This window comes from Syzygium oleosum, unplaced genomic scaffold (genome assembly GCF_021117445.2).
Source record: "Syzygium oleosum isolate NSW1041296 unplaced genomic scaffold, Sole_v2.1 Sole_v2.06, whole genome shotgun sequence".
Taxonomy (NCBI): Eukaryota; Viridiplantae; Streptophyta; class Magnoliopsida; order Myrtales; family Myrtaceae; genus Syzygium; species Syzygium oleosum.
Window position 1 is genome coordinate 2841245 of NW_026607490.1, and position 21533 is coordinate 2862777.

Genomic DNA, 21533 nt, shown 5'->3' on the forward strand with positions numbered 1-21533 from the left:
TAGATCAAGATAATTGTTCAGCTAAGTAAAGTTCAGAAGAATTTAATCAGAAAACTATTATGAGGACAAAAAAAGTTAAAAGGAATCAAACTAAACAAAAGTGAAAAAGATTTACCTTATTTGCCACCTTGATGTTTTAGGATTTACCCATGATAAAATACTTAGGAAAGCATTGATGACAGTTTGGTATCATGAAATGAAATGAGATAAAGTGAGGATTTTCAAATACCTCAGAATAAGCATTCAACAGAAACTAATCAGCAGTGTCAGCGAGCTAATTAAGGAGACGCCCGCATGTTCATCACCTGCCCGCGAACTGTTCTTTTACCGGTGATGGACAGAGTAACATAAAAAGGCAACTTTCCTCCCTCCATCAAAAGTTCTTTGACATTTGAGGGGCGAAGATCTTTTCGATGAATTTCACGAATTGTGGCTCAAGGTAAAACTTTGTCCCGAGAAATAAGCAAATAGATTTACATGCTTTCCCATCATGAACATATTAGTATATGAAAGAAAAAAACGAAGCAAAACATTAGTAAATGGCAATATGAATAAGATGGCCCATTGAAGAGGTCAATGTATAGGGTGAGGGTCCGGTCCATATTAACGCTAATCTAGCCAGCTCGATCACACTATAGAGCCCACTTTGAGTTTCAGTGATCACTAATATCTTAGACTAGCATTTTCATTTTATTCTCATTTAAACATCATTGCATCTTTTTCCGTTGACTCTAGGGGCCCTTTCTGAGTAATAATTATCACCATAGAAAATTATTCAATGCTCTGAATTTGGTTAGATTGAGCATGGATCAATCACATTGTATGGCGTAGAATATTCGGGCATACAGTCACGCATTTATCTATTAAGTTAAACTTTTAAAATAATTGACAGTCCCGCCCACGCAGGAGGAGAAGTGTCAGAATATTGACATTTTGATACGCCCCCTTTATCTAACAATTTGAGCTTTTCAGAACGGTCGGCAAGTGATCCCATAAAATCTTTATTATACGGGCTAAAAGTTAACAGGATTACCAACTATGGAAAGGGTTATTAAAGGGTTTGGAATCGCCATGGGAAATCCACTCCCACCTGGCAAATCAGAACTTGTTGACGTTGAAAGAGTGCACCAACTTGGAATTTGTGAATCAAATCAATGTTATTTGGCCCTGAAATTGATTTGTCACGTCGAGACAACGTGGGCACACCTTGTCGACCGAAACCAAAGCAACCCCCGCAGGTTTAGGGAGATTCAGAACGGGCCCCCTCCCCGGTCCGACCCGTCTTCGAGCCGACAAGGAATGGACCCCAAGATCACAAATCACTGAGCTTCGTGTTGTGGATCACATTCCACATCCTATTGCATCGCGGTGGTTCTTTCTGCACCATATGGCCGTCCCCAATAAGACTCGAAAACTGATCTGCATATGCCAAAGGCGGTCCGTAGAGTTCGAGTCCCAGCACAGACAGGTTCCGCGACCTGTGTAGATTGGACAGGATCGGCACGTATAAATCGTGAAAAAGAAAAAAAAAAACTCGTGTGCTGATTGATGTAATTAAGATTATGATCTCGCTGATTATGTTCTGGAGGACTCAGTCGCTCGATACTTGCGTCGCATTTAAACTTTCATACACCAACTTAACAATAAGGAGCTTTTGCCTAGGATAGTTAGGACTCACCTGACAACTTGGGATGTTATAAAACTTCATTCTCAATGCACGAGACAGATTTACTGGATATACAAAGTGCATAATCATGTGTTATATAGAATCATTCTCAATGCACCAGCAAATTTATTGGATATACAAACTGCACACTCCTTTATTTCGCATGGACGGACTAATTTATTGATTATACAACTTTAGTGGCCTCTCAAAAGAACAATTTATGACTCAGTAAAAAGGAACAATGCACAACAGAAGGAAGAGGTTCATCAATGGACAAAGAAGCTTCAAGCAAGTTAAGGATGAACGAAATCGCACTCTTGTCACCTCAATCCTTAATATTCCACTCCAAAGAGCTTGGATATCTTCTCGGGGTCGAGCTGGCGGAAATCCAGAGTCGAGAGTGATCTCCGGTAATGAGAAACCTGGTTGCCTTCCTTCGGATTGATGATGTCCGTTATGGAGGCCTGCAAGAGGGCGCTATAGTTCTGGATATTCCTGGCCGCGTTCGGGTGGCCTTCAGTCCTTGGGGATGATGCTGTACGGTTGGATCGGTGCACTGGCGAGAGAGAGATGCGTATGCTGTCCTCATGCAAGTTCGGATTTAGGCTGAAGGAAGCACTGCTCGTGCTATTGCTCGTCGCCTCTTGACTTTTGATGCTTGTCTCTGCAATCTTCTCCTGTAAAAAAGAAAGATGTGTTTGTTGAAGTGCCTATAACAAAACTATCCTTCAAGAATGTTAAGGAGATATTCCAAAAGTATAATGCTCTTCGAGATAAATTATTCTTAAACAACTAGTGAAGTATGAAATTCTTTGATTCGACTCCAGGCCGGAACATGTATGCTAGCTCATTTGAAGATTATATTATAGTTGAATATGTATACCTCTTTAGAAGATGCCGAATCCTGTTTGGCTTCAATGGCTAAAACGGACTCCTTATCCTGTGCTTTCCCGTTCGTTCGAGACAATTGCTTTGCTCTAGAGGACTTGCGTCTGCACGACAGAAGGAACGTAATAAGGACATTGGATAAGCATTTGAAGAATTTAGGAATGCATTTGTTGATAGTAGACAATATTGTGTTCAATCTGAACCTCTAATACTCGATACGCTATATGTTCATTGGCTGTTTTACTGTTAAGGTGGTAAAAACTGGTCAGTCGAATGTCTGTATCACCTTGAAAATATAAACATGTTCATCTGCAAATATATACAGTTTAGACAACGATTTGCAAGCATACCTTCCAAAGCACTGGAAAAGGGTCAAGTGAAACAATACAAGCACATTGATGGGCTTTGGAGTTTCGAGCCATGTGTGAGCTACCAGGCAATGCAACATAAAATGATTGCTTTTAAACTCAAGAGGTTAGATCCTCATATATTCAAGTACTAACGTGTATAAGGCAGATGACGCGTATGCATCAATAATGACAGGCATGATTTGCAGTTTTCCCCGCATATGATGCGTTAATCAGTGACCAAACTTTTTTATTATTCCACGATCATTGGCGATACTTCTATTCTTCAAATGAAAACGACTTTTGTACAATATCAGCGGGGAACTTACCTCTTTATGTTCTTAGCTTGATGAGATGGTGGAGGCTCCTCAATCTGCAGCACAGGTAGACCTGAGAAATCGCATGCCAGTGGACTGGAGCTAAAGAACTGCAAGCAGAGACCTCTAATAATGTTAGACAAAGAGCAAAGACGATATTGTTATCAAAGTGATTCCTAGAATGGAGAAATTGATAAAGCCGTTATCTGCAGCATCATCAACCTGCTTAGAACTCAATATCACATCGACATATATTGTTATCGCAAAGTTGACAACCGATTAAGCCCTCGAAATCTGATCATTATGATGGGAAAAGAAGCAGATGAGAAATTGCTCATGCTCACATCATTTTGCACAGCAAAAGCCGCAGTACCCCGATAAGCTGGGTCCAGAGCGAGAAGCTTGGTCAAGAGACCGAACGATGCGGATGGGAAATCCTTGAAAGTCTCGCGGTAACTAGGCTGATAATGTGGCGGTGGTCGGTAGCTCGTCTGTAGCTTATTTCTCTTCCAGTATTCTTCCGAGGGTGCGCCACAGAGTTTGAAGATTTTATGAAGTTGCTCAACCTAAATGACAAACCCATATACCTCATAGACACAAAATGCAAGAAAAATGCTTTCTAATTATGTGCTAAGTTAGATCCATCATATGTTTTACCTCTGTTTTCCCTGGCATGAATGGCCTTCCGAGGAACATCTCAGCCAATAGGCATCCTGCACTCCAAAGATCAATGCCGACTCCATAATCCGTAGAGCCTAATAGGAGCTCTGGAGCTCTGTACCAGAGCGTGACGACTCGGCTTGTGAGCTGACGCTTTTCATTAGGATTGAAGAAATTAGCAAGCCCAAAGTCCGCGATCTTCAGCATGCCACTCTTGTCTATCAACAAGTTGGATGCTTTGATATCTCGGTGGAGAATTCCTTTCTCGTGGCAATGTTGGAGACCCGAAAGCAGCTGGTGCATATAGCACTTGACCTGTCATTGTAGAACAGCGCCGCAACAGAGATGAAACTTGTTATGCTCAAGTTTATAAGGAACTTGTAAGAAAATAAATTAAGATACTGCAACTATTTCTAGAGTCGAAACTTTTAATGAGTCATTCTAACAAGAAAAAATTGCTTGGTCCCTAAGTAACTTCATAGTTGTCCAGTGCACAAGCTAAAATTAATGACCTGTGGTTCTGAGAGATGCAAGCCTGGGCGGCAGATGATTTTGGTCAAGTCACATTGCATAAAATCAAAGACCAAGTAGAGACTATACTGCATCCTTGAGGTAGCAATCCCTTCGAGCTTGATCACATTAGGATGATCTAGCTTTTGCAATATCATGATCTCTCTGGCCATGAACTTGACACTCTCGGGTTCTGTCGTGTCAAAGCGGACCTTCTTGAGAGCGACAATTTTCCCAGTGTCCCTGTCTCGAGCTTTATACACGTTGCTATAGGTTCCATGGCCGACCTGCCGAAACAAACTCCCGTTAGATTTAGACCGAAGTGAGTCCAAGGAAAGCAATCTGTGCTAGTGTAGCAGTAGTAAAGAAAATCAAATGGAGGAGAACAGACGCATACAAAAGATGAACTCAGGGGATATCAGGAACAAGTACAGTATCAAGATACAGAATCATCATGTAATATTTATACGACGTGTAACCTTGACATGATATTACTAACACATCAAGTCATCTTCTTGGTTGTAAATTTTTATATTCACTGAAAATGAGATTGCTCGTGATTGAGTGCATAATACTATGTTGGCACGTCATACGAAAAGGGTTTTTCCTAAAGCTGTACTTTGTGTCTAGTTCAAATTCACGCGCACATCATGCAATTACAAGCATGAAAAACTAGGACTAGAGAGATGCTAATATCTTTAACACCTAGGTGAGTTGTGCTTAGTGCTAAAATTACTAAACCATCATCCAAACTGATAAGGATCTTCGAGGCAAAATAGTTAAAAGATTTGAAATACTACAATGAACAGCTTAAAGGGATTTATTGATTACACTAACCTTGGCCAGTTTATCATAAGAATCAGCAGTCTTAGGAACCAAACCAGCCAAAGCATCCTTCTTAACATTTTCAAGAAGCCACTTGGGCCAACCACCCACAAGATCATCTCCTCCACCTCCGTTAATCTTCTTATTGTTCACTCCCTGGTCACTGACGACATTATCGTTCCCTCCATTGCCATCACTCTTGCTCTTCGCTATCTTTTTGCCTAACCCTCTCGAGACCGCATTGGTCTCTCCTCCTCCTACTCCGCCTGATCTTTTAGTGGCTCTTCCCACCGCGACGGTGATCTTGTTGTCCTTCGCTTCGCGCCTGATGGCGGGCTTATTATTGCTGCGATCCTTCTCAGCCTTGATGTAACCTCTCTCGAGCTTCGTCTTCTCAAGACCGCGGGGTGGCGAGGTCGTGGGTGGCCTCGACTGAGCACACCCCATTGTTGTCGTTTCACAAGGGTAGAGAGAGCTTCGAAGAGGGTCTGGGTGCAACTGGTTCCAGGGAATGAATACAACGGAAAGAGCAAGGAGACAACATTGTAAGGAACGAAACGTTGAACGAGTTTGTGATGATGAAGAGGATGAACGAGAATGTGTGTGGAGCAAAATGCTCGTGATAGTCTCCGTCCTTTTGGCCGGCATGGCTTGGAACTTTCTAACGTGTAATTAGTAACAAGTTTCGTCACAATATCAAGCACATCGAATAGTGCACCGGGGGCGCCAACTCGCTTTGTTAAATCAGGTCAAATCGCATTCCAGAATTCCGTAGACCCACGCTAAATCCAAAAGCAGAATACGTCCTCACATATTCTCTGCTTTGTGATTGTTCTTGACTATATCCATCACTGATTTCATTAAACATTAGTCCTTAGGTGATCCTCAGAATTGCGCTCGCCTCGGCTCCTCTGCCTGGAATGCGGATACACGGCTTTCTCAACGACACTGGGTATGGAAAAATGGAATGGATGATTAGAATGGAATAGAATCGAATGTCAATAAAAGTGGGCATTGGCATTGTTGTTCATTGTGCTTGTGCTAATAATAATGTGTCAAAATAATTGGTCTCACACTGCTGCAGTTATTGCTGAACTTATCACCTCTTAATTTGATCATCGTCAATACTTTGGGTTAAATTTGATCCTCTGACCCTGCAATTACTTTTTTCTCTGGCGGACCTTTTAGTTACTTGAAGTGTATTTGGCTCGGAGTTCTTCTAAAGTTCGTTTTTACTGAGAATGGAAATGTCCCATTCCTTATCAATTCGTAAGTTTTTCGAAACACTTGTTGCACACATTATATTCTAGAGATATCTAGGATATTTCCTTTGTTTCTCCTTATGCATATCTGATATGATTGTCATCTACTCAAGCCTATTAGGCTTCATGTACTCTTTTGTATTGACATTAAAAATATACAGAATATATCTATCCCACTTTATTCACGTGGTGTTAGAGCAAATTCATCATCAAACATAACCAGTACGTTGCCTTCAGAAGACTGTGGCAAAGAAGAAGGATCAGCACCAGATGCAACATGGTCTCCCATATAACTTGTAGCAAAATTTGTTAATGTGACCAGGTTTGCAACACTAATAACAAGTTCAAACAGCCCCTGAACTATTAATAGAAATATGGGACTGTCCATAAAGATGCTGTTGACCTTGGCCTCTCCTTATTCTTGTGCCTTGGCCGCCGCCACGGCCATTATGTCCTGCATGATTTCCTCCATCACTCCTACCACCACCAAAGATTTGAGATTGGGACACGAGCTGAACTATCTACCACAGACGTGGTGTCTTAAGTAGACTCATAAGATACCTGAAGAACTCAAGCAAATGCACTTGTGAGGGATGCAATAGTCTCTCTCCAAGAATTTGAAATCTAACATATTCGTAGTCTGAATCGAGACATCCTAGGAATCCCATTACAATCAATTTTTCTCTCTAAAGTTGCATTTGTTAAACATTGACTGAAATAGGGAGAAGAGCACTCAACTCCTCATGCATCTTCTAATAATCAGCGAAGTACCATGTAACGGAATGCACCTTCTTCTTGGATCGATAAAACTCTTGCGATAACTCATAAATCAGTGAAAGATTATTTTGGCCAGAATACAATATATACAAATACTCCCACATTTATCTGACTGTGTTAATGTGAGTTATGAGATCGACTATATTACTCTTCATAGAGTTCAGCATCTAACTAAGAATACGTGCATTAACTACATCCCAAGTTGCATCATCATTGGGTTTAGGCCCAGTCAAGTGTATATGCTGATTTCTGCATGTCAAAGTTAGCTTTACAATTTGCTTCCATTGTTGAAAGTTGGCACTACCCTCAAGCTTCTTATTGGTAATTTGATTAGAAGAAGAGAAAATCACATTAGTCATCACAGTATTACTCTTCTCAGGATCAACCATTCTCCAATAAGAAAACTACCACAATATTTTACTTCAAGCAACTCAATCTCAACAATTCAATAATATAACACAATTGAAAAATGTCACATCAATAAATCACTAACAATGTCATCATAGTAGAGTACCTATAACCTTCAAAGATTAATTAGGAGAATAAGACCAACAAAGACCAAATTAGATAATCCACCCAAATTTCGTCCAAATTTCACAAAGTCGATCCTTGCAAAGTCAGTTCTCGCAACCCGATGTCCTCAAAACCACCCTCGAGATTCCAAACATCCCCACCTCCAAAGACCACGCCAATTGACTTCGCGAACCTGCGCTAGCTGAAGATGATGTAGTAGTGACAGGTTGAACGGGGGGAGCAGTAGCTATCGAGGACGCCAAGTATAAACCATCTTGTATCTGATCTTGATCTTCCTATTACTCATCGCAAAGGTACAAACAATATTCTATTACAAACTTTATTTTATACTCTTCTGTGTCTCCTTCCTTTCGGTCATTTTTATCTACTATTGAGGAATATTGTGTTCCCAAGTCTATAGTTGAGGCATTACAAAGCTCTTTCCGGAAGACAGTTATAGAAGATGGCGTAGCCCCAAGTTGACTACTCAAACAACAGGATTGGAAGAGTGGCTTGCACGCACGGAAACTCCATCGCAAAATCGAGAGAAATTTCAATTTTGCGCTAGTTTGGGAAAATGGGCATAACTCCATCAAATCAGATCATAATGACCTAATTCCAAATCCAAAAGAACAAGGACTCCTGGATCTACAAATTTTGTGTTTTTGAGCTTTCCCAAATAAGCACTGCAGAGTTATCAAATTCAGAAGGAAAGTGGATGGTCGTGACTGGTCAGGATGCAGGAAAGGATAGGAACTTCAAGGATGCTCTTCTAGGCCTCCAAGGAAGTTGAAAGGGCATCGATTCTTCTAGATTGATGGCTGCAACTCTTTAAGGATGCAGACTTGAAAAAATCAGACTCTTTAAGGATAGAGTGAAAACTCTTCTAAGTTTTCAAGGAGTTTGAACTCTTCGAGGTTCGAGGGAATTGCACTAGGCAAATTTCATTAATCATCTTTAGTCTACCTGTTTACATGGACTTGAAGCCCTTTTATACAAAAATAGAAGAAGAGCAAAAGTCTAAACCTAGAAACTATAAGTTATTAAAGCACATAGAAACTATGAACTATTAAATGTACAATATTTTCAATTCTAGTGGCCGTCTCAAGGAGTCTTGATGCAAGCTTCGATGCACGGAAAATGACAAAGTCAACGATGAGGCTTTTCTCTTATCGAACTTATTGGTAAGACTCTTGTCGATAAATTGACAAAGCCAAAGATGAGGTTTTTCTCTTATCGATCTTATCGGTAAGACTCTTGTCGATTTGTCTGTCTTGAATACGAGCCTATCTTCTTGGTTGAACAAGTCGGTCTTGAAGCTGGGCTGCATCATTCCCCCCTTCTTTAAAAGAATTCGACCCCGAATTCGAATCATCATCAGTGGAAGAATCACCCACATAAGGTGTTAAATGCCGAACATTGAACTCGTCATGTATCTTCGTATGAGAAGGCAACTTTAGTCGATATGCATTAGGATTGATACGCTCAAGAACTTCAAGCGGACCAAGCTTTCGATCAGTAAGCTTGTTGTAGGTTCCGACGAGAGGACGCTCCGGTGGCAAATATGTGACATTCCGAAATTTCCACAAATTGGAATTTATTGAATAATTGAGTTTTATGAAATGTGCTCGCAGTAAATTCTCGCCCGGAACTGATCATTCCTGGGAATGCTAACCATTAGGGAAAGGCTAATAGGGGAATTAAATTCGCGCGACTAAAGAAAATTCGACCGTGAATGGACTTCGACCATTAAATCGCGTAAGTGATATTTTGAGCCACTGTTGGCCGATCCAAGGATAGTTAGGGGTCAGTTCGCCACTGTCCTAGTAGTGGATCGCGGGTGATTCCGTTGGACCACGAAACGACTTGACGAATGATTCCGAAATTATACCGAACGATCGTACCCCTCGGATCAAGTGATTGATCTTCGCGATTTTTATGACAACCGAGATCGTCACGCATTGAACGGACTTGCACGTGACTCGATTCAGTATCAGTCATGAGTCGATTCTGCGAGTTTCCCCAGCAAGCCGCCCGTTAGCTTGAGAAACGCTCGAGTTGCGTTTAATAGAATTTAATTATGGAATTTTTGTCCAAATTGGACACTTGAAAATTAGGAAGTCACGCCGGAACGTTAGGACGACGTTGTACGTGACACGTGTGAAATTTTGGTGTGCTCAAATTCTTCAGAAAAATTCAATTTGGACAAGAAACGAAGAAGTTGACTGTTTTGCCCTTAAGGATTAACAAAGGGCATGCTTATGGAAGAAGGGGTATTTTAGTCATTTTTGCTTTAGATATTTTTTTGGGTCAAAGTTTCTAGATAAGACCCTCTCCTCTCTCTCTCCCTCTCCTTCGTGGACTTCCCCCCCCCCCCCCCCTTTTTCTTTTTTGGCCGTGAGTTTCCCCTCCTCCACCGTGAGTTCTTCCTTGACCATTTTCTCCACCGCCGGCGCCGCCGCTCGCCGCCACCACACCGGACCACCCTCAAGCCACCGTCCACGCCGCCGTACGCCACCATCACCCCCTCCCGCCGTCCCTCTCTCTCTCTCTTGGCCGTGAGGCCCTCGGCCACGCGCAAGCCACGCCATCGCCGTCCAAGCCGATCGCCGCCACCCGGAAGTTGTACGTCATCGCCGTTGTCCCCGATTAAGGGTCGCTGCTTTCCGTTCTAGCCGAGGAAGTCTAGAACGCGGGTAAGTCGCGCCTAAACCTAATTTAGGACTTTGGGTATCGACGGGTAAATTCGAACAAAATCAGTATGGAATTAGGTGCGGAATCACATGGATAGGGGGTGAAAATTTTATGGAGGGCCTTAGGAATTAATTCGGGTAATATTTATTGGAAATTCAGAAAATTAGGGGCTGCGAATTACTGTTCATATGCCTCGAATCACTGTTCACTGGCTGTGGGTTACTGTTCACCGAGCTGTGATGGTCCGATTGGGACGCAAGTTGAATTTTTGGAAGCTAGATATTTTGGCGAGAAAGTCCCGTGAAGGATCGGAATTAATCCGACGCCGTTTGGTTAGAGAAAAATGGGAATTATCGTATTGGATGCATATTTAAATTATTAGTAAATTGTGCTAATTAAGTTGAGTATGCTGTGGCGTGCTGTTGGGTACGAGAATGATACCGTTGAGTCCGGCTCGGAGTTTCATGTAAGTGTCGGGAAGAGTCGGTGGTGTGATTTTGTGGTTTGAGTGCAGAAATTACTGTTCACGAGCTGTGGGAGTACTGTGCACTGTGCTGTGGTGAGTCGTTTGATGCGTGTTCGGTACCGTTAGGTCCGTCTTGGAATTTTATGAAAATCCCGTGAAGGGCTGAAAATGATTTGAAAACATTTGAACAAAGAAAAATGTTGTTATATGCGAAAATGTGCTTTTGTGTGAAAATGGTGATGTGGTGAAGTGTGGGGTGCAAGTGTGCACGGAATTTGAGGCAATGGCATGAGAAAGTGAATGTGGGATCGGACCGAGGCGTGTGATGCTCGGGGCGCGATCGAGGGGCCTGAGGCGTGAACGAGTACGCGGGCCGGATGTGGTGAGTGGTCGCAGTGTACCTGAGGCGTGTACGTTTACGCGGGTCACTGGCGAAGAATGAGAAAGAGGAAATGAGAATGGACGGAATAATGGGATAAGAGTGGTATATGCGCGTGTTTACATCTGACAGGATTGAGTTGAATGATGTTGTGCGCATGTTTGAGCCTGGCAATATTATTTGTTGTGCCTGCAATGTGATGTTTCAGCGTGTGGTGATATTGAGTGTTTGAATTTAATTGGCGCTCATGGTGCATTGCATTGCATAACATGGACACGCATTGTGTATGCCGAGAGTGAGGTATGTGATGAAATTGTGTGAAAATGCGTGTCTGCCATGAGCATGTGATTACCTAAAATGCCCTGAAGCGTTATACGCTGGGTTCAGATAATAATAAGTTGTGTGATCACCGAAGGACCTTCGGGTCGTGACCTTCGGGTCGATACCGTCCTCATGCACTTTGAAGCAGGACGATGTCCGGTACGTCCGGAAGACGACCATCCTCATGCACTTTGAAGCAGGCTCTGGTTCGTAAGGAGATCAGTGTTGCGCCTCATGCACTTTAAAGCAGGCTAGAGACACTGGGCCAGATCGGTTGCTGCGCCTCATGCACTTTGAAGCAGGCTAGACGCACCGGGCCGTTAATAATGTGGACTCGAGTCGTAATTAATAATAAATTGAGAAATTGCCAGTGTGCCAGTGTGGGCCAGTGGGCCGGAGAATGCGTATGACATGTAGACGACATTTACATGCATGGAACATGCATAGACTGGCATGCGAATGTATGAGAATCGGTGCATGAATGTGTGATTGACATACGTGTGATTATGCGTGCCACGCATGTGCCGTGACTATTGTATGTTGATCTGCCTAACCTGCAGGGTCAGATAATTGTCTGACTATTGTGGTATTGTGATTTGAATAATTGTTTCCAGTCAGGAGATTGCATGCTAGCCTAGCCTAGGTTGGGTTTAGGGGTGAACTTACTGAGAAGTGTTCTCACGGTTGTTTCAACCAACAATTTCAGAACCCCGACAGGACCCATGAATCTTCCGCCACCGCCACCAGAACGTTTTGGAGTCCTCAGTGGATGGGACGGTATAAAGGGACTCAGACTCAGAGGACAAGGAATCAGACTCAAAATGGGTTTTTGGCGAGCACCCTTTTTGGAGTAGTAGTAAACCCAAGTTTTCATCCTTGGAGTATCGGTTTTTGAGAAAGGCGATATGCATGTACATGTATGGGACAGTTTATAAATGTAAATATTATGGTATAAGAAGGAAATGAAAAAGATATGTATATTCTCCCTGATTTTTCTCCCCAGTTTTAATTGTCCGGGTTTAATTGTTGATATCCGCTGTGGTAGTAAATCTCTGATGGCGAATTTGAGGTCAGCGATAGTCCTGGGACGTCGCTTGAATCGACCAGAGGCGGTGTCGCGTGCCGTAGGGGTTCGGGGCGTGACAAAATAAGCCCAAACAAAGTCTCCTGGTTCAAAGATGATTTTGTGTCGACACTTATCGACATCCTTTTTATAGCACTCGACCTTATTCTCCAACCGTTGGCGCACATTTTTATGAACTAGCCTCATTTGAGAAACAATAGCATCCACCTTATCAATCGCCTTTTCAGCAAAAGGAATAGGTGCAAGATCAAGAGCAGTCTTCGGTTGTCGATCATATACAATCACAAAGGGACTATATCCAGTGGTACAATTCACCGAACAATTATAGACAAATTCTCCAAGTGACAACCGTGTCTCCCAAGAACAGGGGTTATCATCAATCAAAGTCCTTAATAGATTTCCCAAGGACCAATTGACAACTGCAGTTTGTCCATCCGTTTGGGGGTGAAACACAGTACTATATTGTAGCTTAATACCAATGTTCTTCCATAATTGTTGCCAAAAGTGACTGAGAAACTTGGTGTCCCGATTAGAAGTAATTGTTTTAGAAAGGCCATACAACTTATAGACTTCTTTGAATAATAATTCAGCTATTCGTGAAGCATCCATAGTTTTGCGACAAGGAATGAAATGTGCCGTCTTGGAAAATCTATCTACAACCACAAAGATTGAATCCATATCTCTAAGTGTACGCGGTAGTCCGAGGATAAAGTCCATAGAGATATCTTCCCAAAGGGCTTGTGGTATTGGCAAAGGCAAATAGAGACCAGCATTAGACAACCCAAATGGCATGACTAGCCACTCAAACAGTCCATCCTTGGTTTTGAATGCGGTTTTCCATTCATCTCTAGGCTTGATTCTGATTTGATGATAACCGCTCTTTAAATCTAGCTTTGAGAAGATGGTTGCACCATAAAGTTGATCCAAAAGATCATCAAGACGAGGAATAGGAAAGCGGTACTTGATGGTGATCTTGTTGATTGCCCTATTGTCGATACACTTTCTCTAAGTGCCATTTTTCTTCTGCACCAAGAGGGCTGGAACGGCACATGGGCTGAGGCTCTCCCTTATAAGATCCCTGTTCAAAAGTTCTATAACTTGTCTCTGCAATTCTTCATGTTCAGCCGGACTCATTTGGTAATGAGCAAGATTGGGTAGTGAAGCTTCGGGCATCAAGTCAATTTGATGCTGAATATCTCTCATAGGAGGAAGACCAGGTGGTAAATCTAATGGAAAGACATCTTTAAATTCTTCCAACAAAGACTGAGCTTGATGGGGTATGCGAGGTACAATTAGATTCTCCACACCTGTTTTGTTAAAAAAAACATACACAATACTAGCATCTTTCATGACACCATTTACATCTTTCATTGTGAGTAAAGTAGGGGATAAGGAATTCTCAACCAAAGGAGTTTTGAGAGGTTCCTTACTAGGCGCAAAAGTAATTTTCTTTCCTCAATACATAAAAGAATACGTATTATGATAGCCATCATGAGCAGTCCTCCTATCAAATTGCCATGATAGGCCAATAATAATATGACTAGCATCCATAGGAAGAACATCGCACCATATCTTATCAAAATAGATAGAGCCGATGGAAAGATTGACAAGGCATCGTTTGGAAACGGTTGCCTCGGAACCTTTCTTCAACCACGACATTTTGTAAGGCGTAGGGTGTGCTTTTAACTCAAATTTCAATTTGCTTGCCACCACGTTAGAAATCACATTTTCACAACAACCAGAGTCAATAATTAATTGACATACCTTCCCTAAAATGGTGCAGGCTGAATGAAAAATATTAGTGTGTAGCCACCTATCTCCGGTGTCATGTTTAGGAGTGAGGAAAATTTTTTTCACCATAAGAAGCTCTCTGGAATCAGCATGTATTATTTGTTCATCATCCGCAACAACTTCATCATCTTTTGATTCTTCATCACGTGGTTCATCCGAATTTTTATCAGACTCATTATCTACCAATAAAGCTTTACCGGCTGGCCGATTCTTGTTGATTTGACAATTACTAGCACGATGACCTATCTCCCCACAACAATAACAACGCATACCAGTTGTAGATGGTTATTTTGAAATGTTGGGTTGAGAAGAAGGCTTACTAGTAGATTGTGCCATAGGTTCAATAACTTTGACAGTGCCGGTGGTAGTCCTAGTTGTCCTATTTGGTAAGGTAGAAGGTTTTTCCCTCCTAGAGCGAGAACGCTCCACTTTGAGTGCCCATTGATGTGCATCTCCTAAATCCCAAATGTCAAGAACTTTTAAGGCATCTTGGATATGAAGTTGAAGACCATTCAAGTACTTGTTTACAAGCACCTCTTCTGGATCTTGAATGTTGTTGCGAATCACCAACTCATCGAATTCGTTGGTGTATTGGTCTACCATTCGCATACCTTGTCTCAGATTTTGGTATCTCTGGTAGAGCTCTCTCTTGTATCCTTTGGGCAGGAAGTACTTTCGAATCTTGTCCTCCATTTTTCTCCATGAAGTGATTGGAGTCTTGCCAACAGATTGGCGAGTTTGCTTCTCACATCTCCACCAAGCTATAGCCTTGCCTCGGAATCGCATAGCAATGATGCCAACGCGACGATCATCCTAGACATTCCTATGCTCGAAAACTTCATTCACAAGTGTCAACCAATCGAAAATTTCATTAGCAAAAATTGGTACCTGAAAATTTTGGAATATCTCTCTTGATTTCCCTTTCCCAATCCGGTTCACAAACTTCTTGTCCGCGAAACGGAGTATTCCTCCTTCGGGGAAAAGATTGCACACTTTCTGAAGAAGAAGAATCACCATTGGATTCTCTAGTTCTGGAACGGGGCAGAGGATTGTTTGCTTCAGCCCTCAGATGCTGAACTTCTTGGGTCAAGTCATCAATTCGTTGCTGCAAGTTTGCCGCAAGTGTGTGCACTTTGTCTAATAGAATGGTCCTGCCACCTCGACGTCTTGCTTGTCTTGGAGGCATTGTCCTCTCTTCCAAGGCTCTGATACCAAATGACATAACCCCAAGGTCGACTACTTGAACAACAGGATTGGGAGAGTGACTTGCACACACGGAAACTCCGTCGCAAAATCGAGCAGAAATTTCAGTTCTACGCTAGTTTGGGAAAATGGGCATAACTCTGTCAAATCAGATCGAAATGACCTGATTCTAAAGCCAAAAGAACAAGGACTCCTGGATCTACAACTTTTGTGTTTTGAGCTTTCTCAAATAAGCACTGCAAAGTTGTCAAATTTAGAAGGAAAGTGGACGGTCGTGACTGGTCAGGATGCGGGAAAGGATAGGAACTTCAAGGATGCTCTTCTAGGCCTCCAACAAAGTTGAAAGGGCATCAATTCTTCTAGATTGATGGCTGCAACTCTTTAAGGATGCAGACTTGAAAAGCTCAGACTCTTTAAGGACAAAGTAAAAACTCTTCTAGGTCTTTAAGGAGTTTGAACTCTTCGAGGTTCGAGAGAATTGCACTAGGCAAATTTTATTAATCATCTTTAGTCTATCTGTTTACATGAACTTGAAGCCCTTTTATGTAAAAACAGAAGAAGAGCGAAAGTCTAAACCTAGAAACCATAAGTTATTAAAGTACATAGAAACTAGAAACACTTAGAAACTAGGAACTATTAAATGTACAATATTTTCAATGCTAGTGGCTGTCTCGAGGAGTCTTGATGCAAGCTTCGATGCACGGAAAATGACAAAGTCAAAGATGAGGCTTTTCGCTTATCGAACTTATCGGTAAGACTCTTGTCGATAAATTGACAAAGCCAAAGATGAGGCTGTTTTCTTATCGATCTTATCGGTAAGACTCTTGTCGATTTGTTTGTCTTGAATACAAGCCAATCTTCTTGGCTGAACAAGTTGATCTTGAAGCTGGGTTGCATCAAAAGAAGAATTAAAGGCCCTACAGGTTAATCAAACTTGGGACTGGTACCTCTTCTTTCAAGCAAAACTGCTATTGATTATCACTGGGTGTATGCTATGAAAGTCAATCCCGATTGTTCTCTTACTTGCTTAAAAGCAAGATTTGTTGCGATAGAGTATGTTCAGGAGTATGTGGTTGACTATTTAGATACATTTTTCTCCCGTTGTCAAGCATACATCCGTTTGTATTTGATCTCTCTTACTGACACATATAGGCCCTTGTTTTAGCTTCATGTCAAGAATGCTTTCTTGCATGGTACTCTTCATGAGAAGGTGTATATGGAGCAACCTTCGGAGTTTGTTGCTTGGGGGAGTCCGGGAAACTAGTTTGCAAGTTAAAAAAGTTGTGTGGTTTGAAACAGTCCCCACGGGCATGGTTTGGAAGATTTTTTGAGGTTGTACTCTCTTTTGGATTAACTAGAAGTGAAAATGATCACTCTTTCTTTTATAAATTGTCAGAAGGAAGCAAGCTATTCTTGATTGTGTATGTTGATAATAATTATCATTACCAGAGATGACTTGGTTCTGAACTAAAGCTCTATTTTCAGAAATAGTTTCAAACTAAGGACTTGGAAAAGTTGAAGTATTTTCTAGGAATTAAGGTGGCATAATCACAGAAAGGTATTATTTTGTCATAGCAAAAATATGTCGTAGATTTGCTCCATGAGACAGGCATGTTAGGATCAAAGCCTTTTCATTCACCTGTGGAATAAGGAGTAAAATTGGTTACTGAGGGAGGAGAGATTTTTGATAATCTTGAGAGATATAGAAGACTGATAGATAAGCTGAATTATCTCACAATTACTCAACCAGACATTTCCTTTCCAGTTAGTGTGGTAAGCCAATTCTTGTCTTCCCCTTGTACTTCTCATTGGGATGCAGTTGTTCGAATTTTAAGGTACTTGAAGAAGGCTCCAGGGAAATGAATTGTTTACCAAAATCATGGTCATAGCAAAGTTGAAGGATTCTCTAATGCTGATTGGGCAAGGTCTCCAGATGATAGGAGATCAACCACTGGCTTCTGTATCTTGATTGGAGGAAATCTTATGTCATGGAATAGTAAGAAACATAGTGTTGTCGCTCGCTCCAGTGCTGAGTGAGAATATAGAGCTATGGCACTAAATTAATGTGGACAACAGCTATTGATTGAATTAGACTTTGAAGCTTTAGTTCTTATGTCTCTATGGTGTGATAATAAGGCAATAATTTGATCCAATCTTGAGTTTCATGAGAGAACAAAATACATTGAGGTTGACTGTCATTTTATTTAAGAAAAGCTGCAAAGTGGATTAATCTTTCTCAATCATATTAAGACCGGTGAATAATTTGTAGACATCTTTACTAAACCTCTGAGTAATTGAATGATATAATATATTTGTAACAAGCTAGGCATGATTAACATCTATGCTCCATCTTGAGGGGTAGTGTTAGAGATATTTAGGTATCTTCTAGAGATATTTAGGATATTTTCTTTGATTCTCCATATTTATTTTAATTATGCCATATCTGATCCGATTACCATCTACTCAAGACTATAAATAAACTTCATGTACTCCTTTCTATTGACATTGAAAATATACAAATTTCTCTCACTTTATTCACAATATTCAACTTGGAATTTCTTTTTTGTCATTTTTATACTAACTATTGCTATTATTATTCGAAAACAACAAACATTGAATGAGCGTACCAACCACGGCTCTCCATTTGATGAGACATTGTCCTCGAGGGTCAACCTGAAAACAGAATCTGGTTATCATATTAAAGATCTAACTTAGAGCAACTGCTCAACCCAATTAACCACAACAAACTGCCCTCAGACATCCGTCCATTGGCGAATTGCTTTGTTCTAGCTTGAACCTTGTGAAGGAGAGATTAGAAGCTGCAACACAAAACTGATCCACTCGGGTACAAGTGTATCTCCAAGAACACATTAAATGTTCAAGGCTGATAGATAGAGGAAGGGCAATTAGTACCGTATCACCACTCAACCATAGACAATCACTAGAATAACCCGTGAGAACAGTTACACATCATAAACATGATAAGTTTCAAGCCACCTATTAAAAGCTTGGGTTTGGTCTCAGTTCGTCGTAATAGGTTCTTAATAAGTGCAAATGAACTCTTTATAGCCATTAGCCAGCAAACTGCAGTTTCTTAATAAGTGCAAATGAGCTCTCTATAGCCATTAGCCAGCAAACTGCCTGCGAAAAGCGGCTCAAAAAACTGAATTACTATCGGTTATGATGAACGAGCACATAGTGTGAATTTTAGGAACATTGTCCGCGGAAGACTGGGCACCTGAACAGCTTATTTTGGATGAGAAATGGCCATAAAATCAGCATCAACGGGCTAAAAAATTAGCATCCTTCCCTTGTGTTAGAATTATGATAATGAGGGTAAAATTGTAATATTGTGCTTAGAGGGGTTTACGTTATGTTAAGTATATATATATTGTAATTCTTTCATTAAACATAATAAGAAATATCATTATCCTCTCAAACATGGTATCAGAGCGGATTGAGAAACCCTAATTTTTTTTTCGAGGTAACCACTATCGTTACCGCCATTGGCGGAATCCTAACTATTGCCAATACCCTCTGGCGAACCCACACTAGTGACTTAATCCGGCGAATCCAGATCTGGTGGCTCACACTCCAGGCGAACCTAGATCAGTCACTCCCACCTAGGAATCCAGACCGACGACTCCCATCGAGCCTTGTCGTTCCCACCAAGCCCTGTCGCTCCTGTTGACGACTTCCCAGATTGGCGACTTGCGATATCGCCGAATGCAGATCACCAATCTGCTTGCGTAGAGACCCATTGGTTTCTCTCTCACGCCGACCTCCGTCAACCCTAGTAAAGGTACAGTCGACTACTAATATGCTCTGCTCTTTAAGCCTAGTTGAAGCCGTCTCTGTTCGTCTTTTGTTTGCACGACGACGGTGAAAAGTAGCTAGAGTTTAAAAAAAATTCGAAAAAAAAATTATTATGTTACTCAGTGCAGCTATAATCACTACCCAATGGATGTAGCATTTTGAAGTGGTAATTCTTCGATTTTGACTTGATGGATATATGAATTTTCCATAAGTTATAGTGACTAGTTTTGATCCGATTGAACCCTCAAAGTGGTGATTATATTTGGCTGGCTGTGTTGTTGGAGACTGAGGTGATTATATTTGGCTGGATGTATTATTAATGTTGACTATTTGGTTTTTTACGACATTATTTGTGGGTTCAATCGAATCTTTTACTTACTGATGGCTGTCGCTGGAACCTTTGCTGGTTTACCACATTTATAATTGACTTCTGTAAAGTTGGATGGTACTAATTATGCATCATGATCTAAAGCTGTTGAAGTTTATCTCACTTCTATTGAACAACGTGATTATCTGACATCTACGGCCTCGTCAGATCAAAGTAAGGCAGCTGATTAGATTGATGGTGATGCATTGATTCGTATATTGTTATGGAACAGTATGGATTCCAAAATTAGTCCTCATTTTATTCAGTGTAATACTGCTAAGCAGGTTTGGAATAAATGTGCTTTACTATACTCTGGTCAAAATAACATGACAAGGGTTTATGATATATGGGAGGCACTATTTGACCTTAAGCGTGGAGATCAGTCATTGACCGAATATTATGCCCGTTTCACGACACTATGTCGACAACTGGATACTTATCTTCCGCTTCAGACAATGCAGCCATTCTTGTCAAGAGACAAGAGGATCTCAAGTTATTATGTTTCTCAAGGCGTTGGGACTTGAATATTCTTTACTATGTCAACAAATCACTTATCAGAGCGCTCTTCCTTCAGTGGATGAGGTTTTCTCTCAAGCTCTTCGTTCGACACCTATAGAGAAGATCTCCACCACAAATTTTGGAGACAAGTGCAATGGTTTCTCATAGCACTAGCGGACATGGAACCCGGGGTAGTTGTTATAGGGGTCGTGGACGAGGTTTTGTTCCAATTGGTGGTCGTGGTGGTGGTATTGGTGGTCGTGGCTCTCGCTATTGCAACCATTGTTAGAAAATAGGACATACAGAGGCTTATTGCTACACTTTTCATCCTGAGCTTTGACCTACTATTGCTACCTATGTTGATTCTCCAGCATTGACTTCATTAGAACCTCCTATTGCACATGGTACAAGTGATACTGTTACACTGTCACAAACTGAGTATGATACATGGCTTCGCTCTCAACAGGTGACAGGCTCTTCAGCTCCTACTACAACTCTGGCACAAACTTCTGAAGGTAGTTCATCTTGTTTACTGTCTACACTGTCCGACTCCTGGGTTATAGACTCTAAAGCCACTCATCATATATCTGGTAACCATAAGCTTCCGTCTTCATTTCATTTGACATCTTCTGAAGTGTCTAATTCTGTTACATTAGATGATGGTTCATAATCTCATGTTACTGGTACTGGAGTTGCTCACTTAAGTCCTTCTCTCTCACTGTCCTCTGTCTTACACCTCAAATCTCCCTATAATTTGTTTTCTGTTAGTTCATTGACTAAGGAACTGAATTGTTCAGTAACATTTTCTTCATCTCGTTGTGTTTTTCAAGATTTGAGGACTGGACAGATGATTGGTGGGGGACATGAATCAAATGGCATGTACTATCTTGACAAGGAAATAATGGCTGCTGCAGCTATGAAGTGCACATTCTCTTATGTGTATCGCATGCATTGTCGTGCTGGTCATCCACCACCAAACATTCTTCGACTTTTATTTCCTAAGTCTGAGTCTATGAGTACTTTTCAATGTGAAGTTTGTCAGTTTGGTAAACATCATAGGACTTTTTTCCCTTCTCGTTTTCAGAGTTGTGTGTCTAATCCATTTGAGGTAGTTCACTTAGATGTGTGGGATCCGTGTCGTGTTTCTGA

The 21533-nt window shown here is 41.3% G+C and overlaps 1 protein-coding gene and 1 long non-coding RNA gene across 2 annotated transcripts; one reads left to right on the top strand and one right to left on the bottom strand.

Annotated features, from left to right (window-relative positions):
• Positions 1 to 1896: 1896 nt before the first annotated feature.
• Positions 1897 to 5660, bottom strand: LOC115683005 (probable serine/threonine-protein kinase At1g54610). Its single transcript, XM_030607380.2, has 7 exons — positions 5226 to 5660; positions 4391 to 4675; positions 3876 to 4193; positions 3563 to 3784; positions 3231 to 3328; positions 2550 to 2658; positions 1897 to 2343 (listed from the first exon to the last, which is right to left on the bottom strand). The coding sequence occupies exons 1-7, from the start codon at positions 5658 to 5660 to the stop codon at positions 1999 to 2001; spliced, it is 1812 nt and encodes a 603-aa protein (XP_030463240.2). The 3' UTR covers positions 1897 to 1998.
• Positions 5661 to 10173: 4513 nt separating this feature from the next.
• Positions 10174 to 12607, top strand: LOC130138545 (uncharacterized). The gene is made up of 2 exons (XR_008816898.1): positions 10174 to 10461; positions 12332 to 12607. It is a non-coding gene; the product is annotated as an uncharacterized LOC130138545 (long non-coding RNA).
• Positions 12608 to 21533: the final 8926 nt, after the last annotated feature.

Coding starts and splice junctions, on each gene's coding strand:
- LOC115683005 (XM_030607380.2), bottom strand. CDS start 5,660: ATGGGGTGTGCTCAGTCGAGGCCACCCACGACCTCGCCACCCCGCGGT. Junction 2,659..3,230: donor CAAGCTAAGAACATAAAGAG/GTAAGTTCCCCG, acceptor TCTGTCGTGCAG/ACGCAAGTCCTCTAGAGCAA. Junction 2,344..2,549: donor ATTCGGCATCTTCTAAAGAG/GTATACATATTC, acceptor TCTTTTTTACAG/GAGAAGATTGCAGAGACAAG.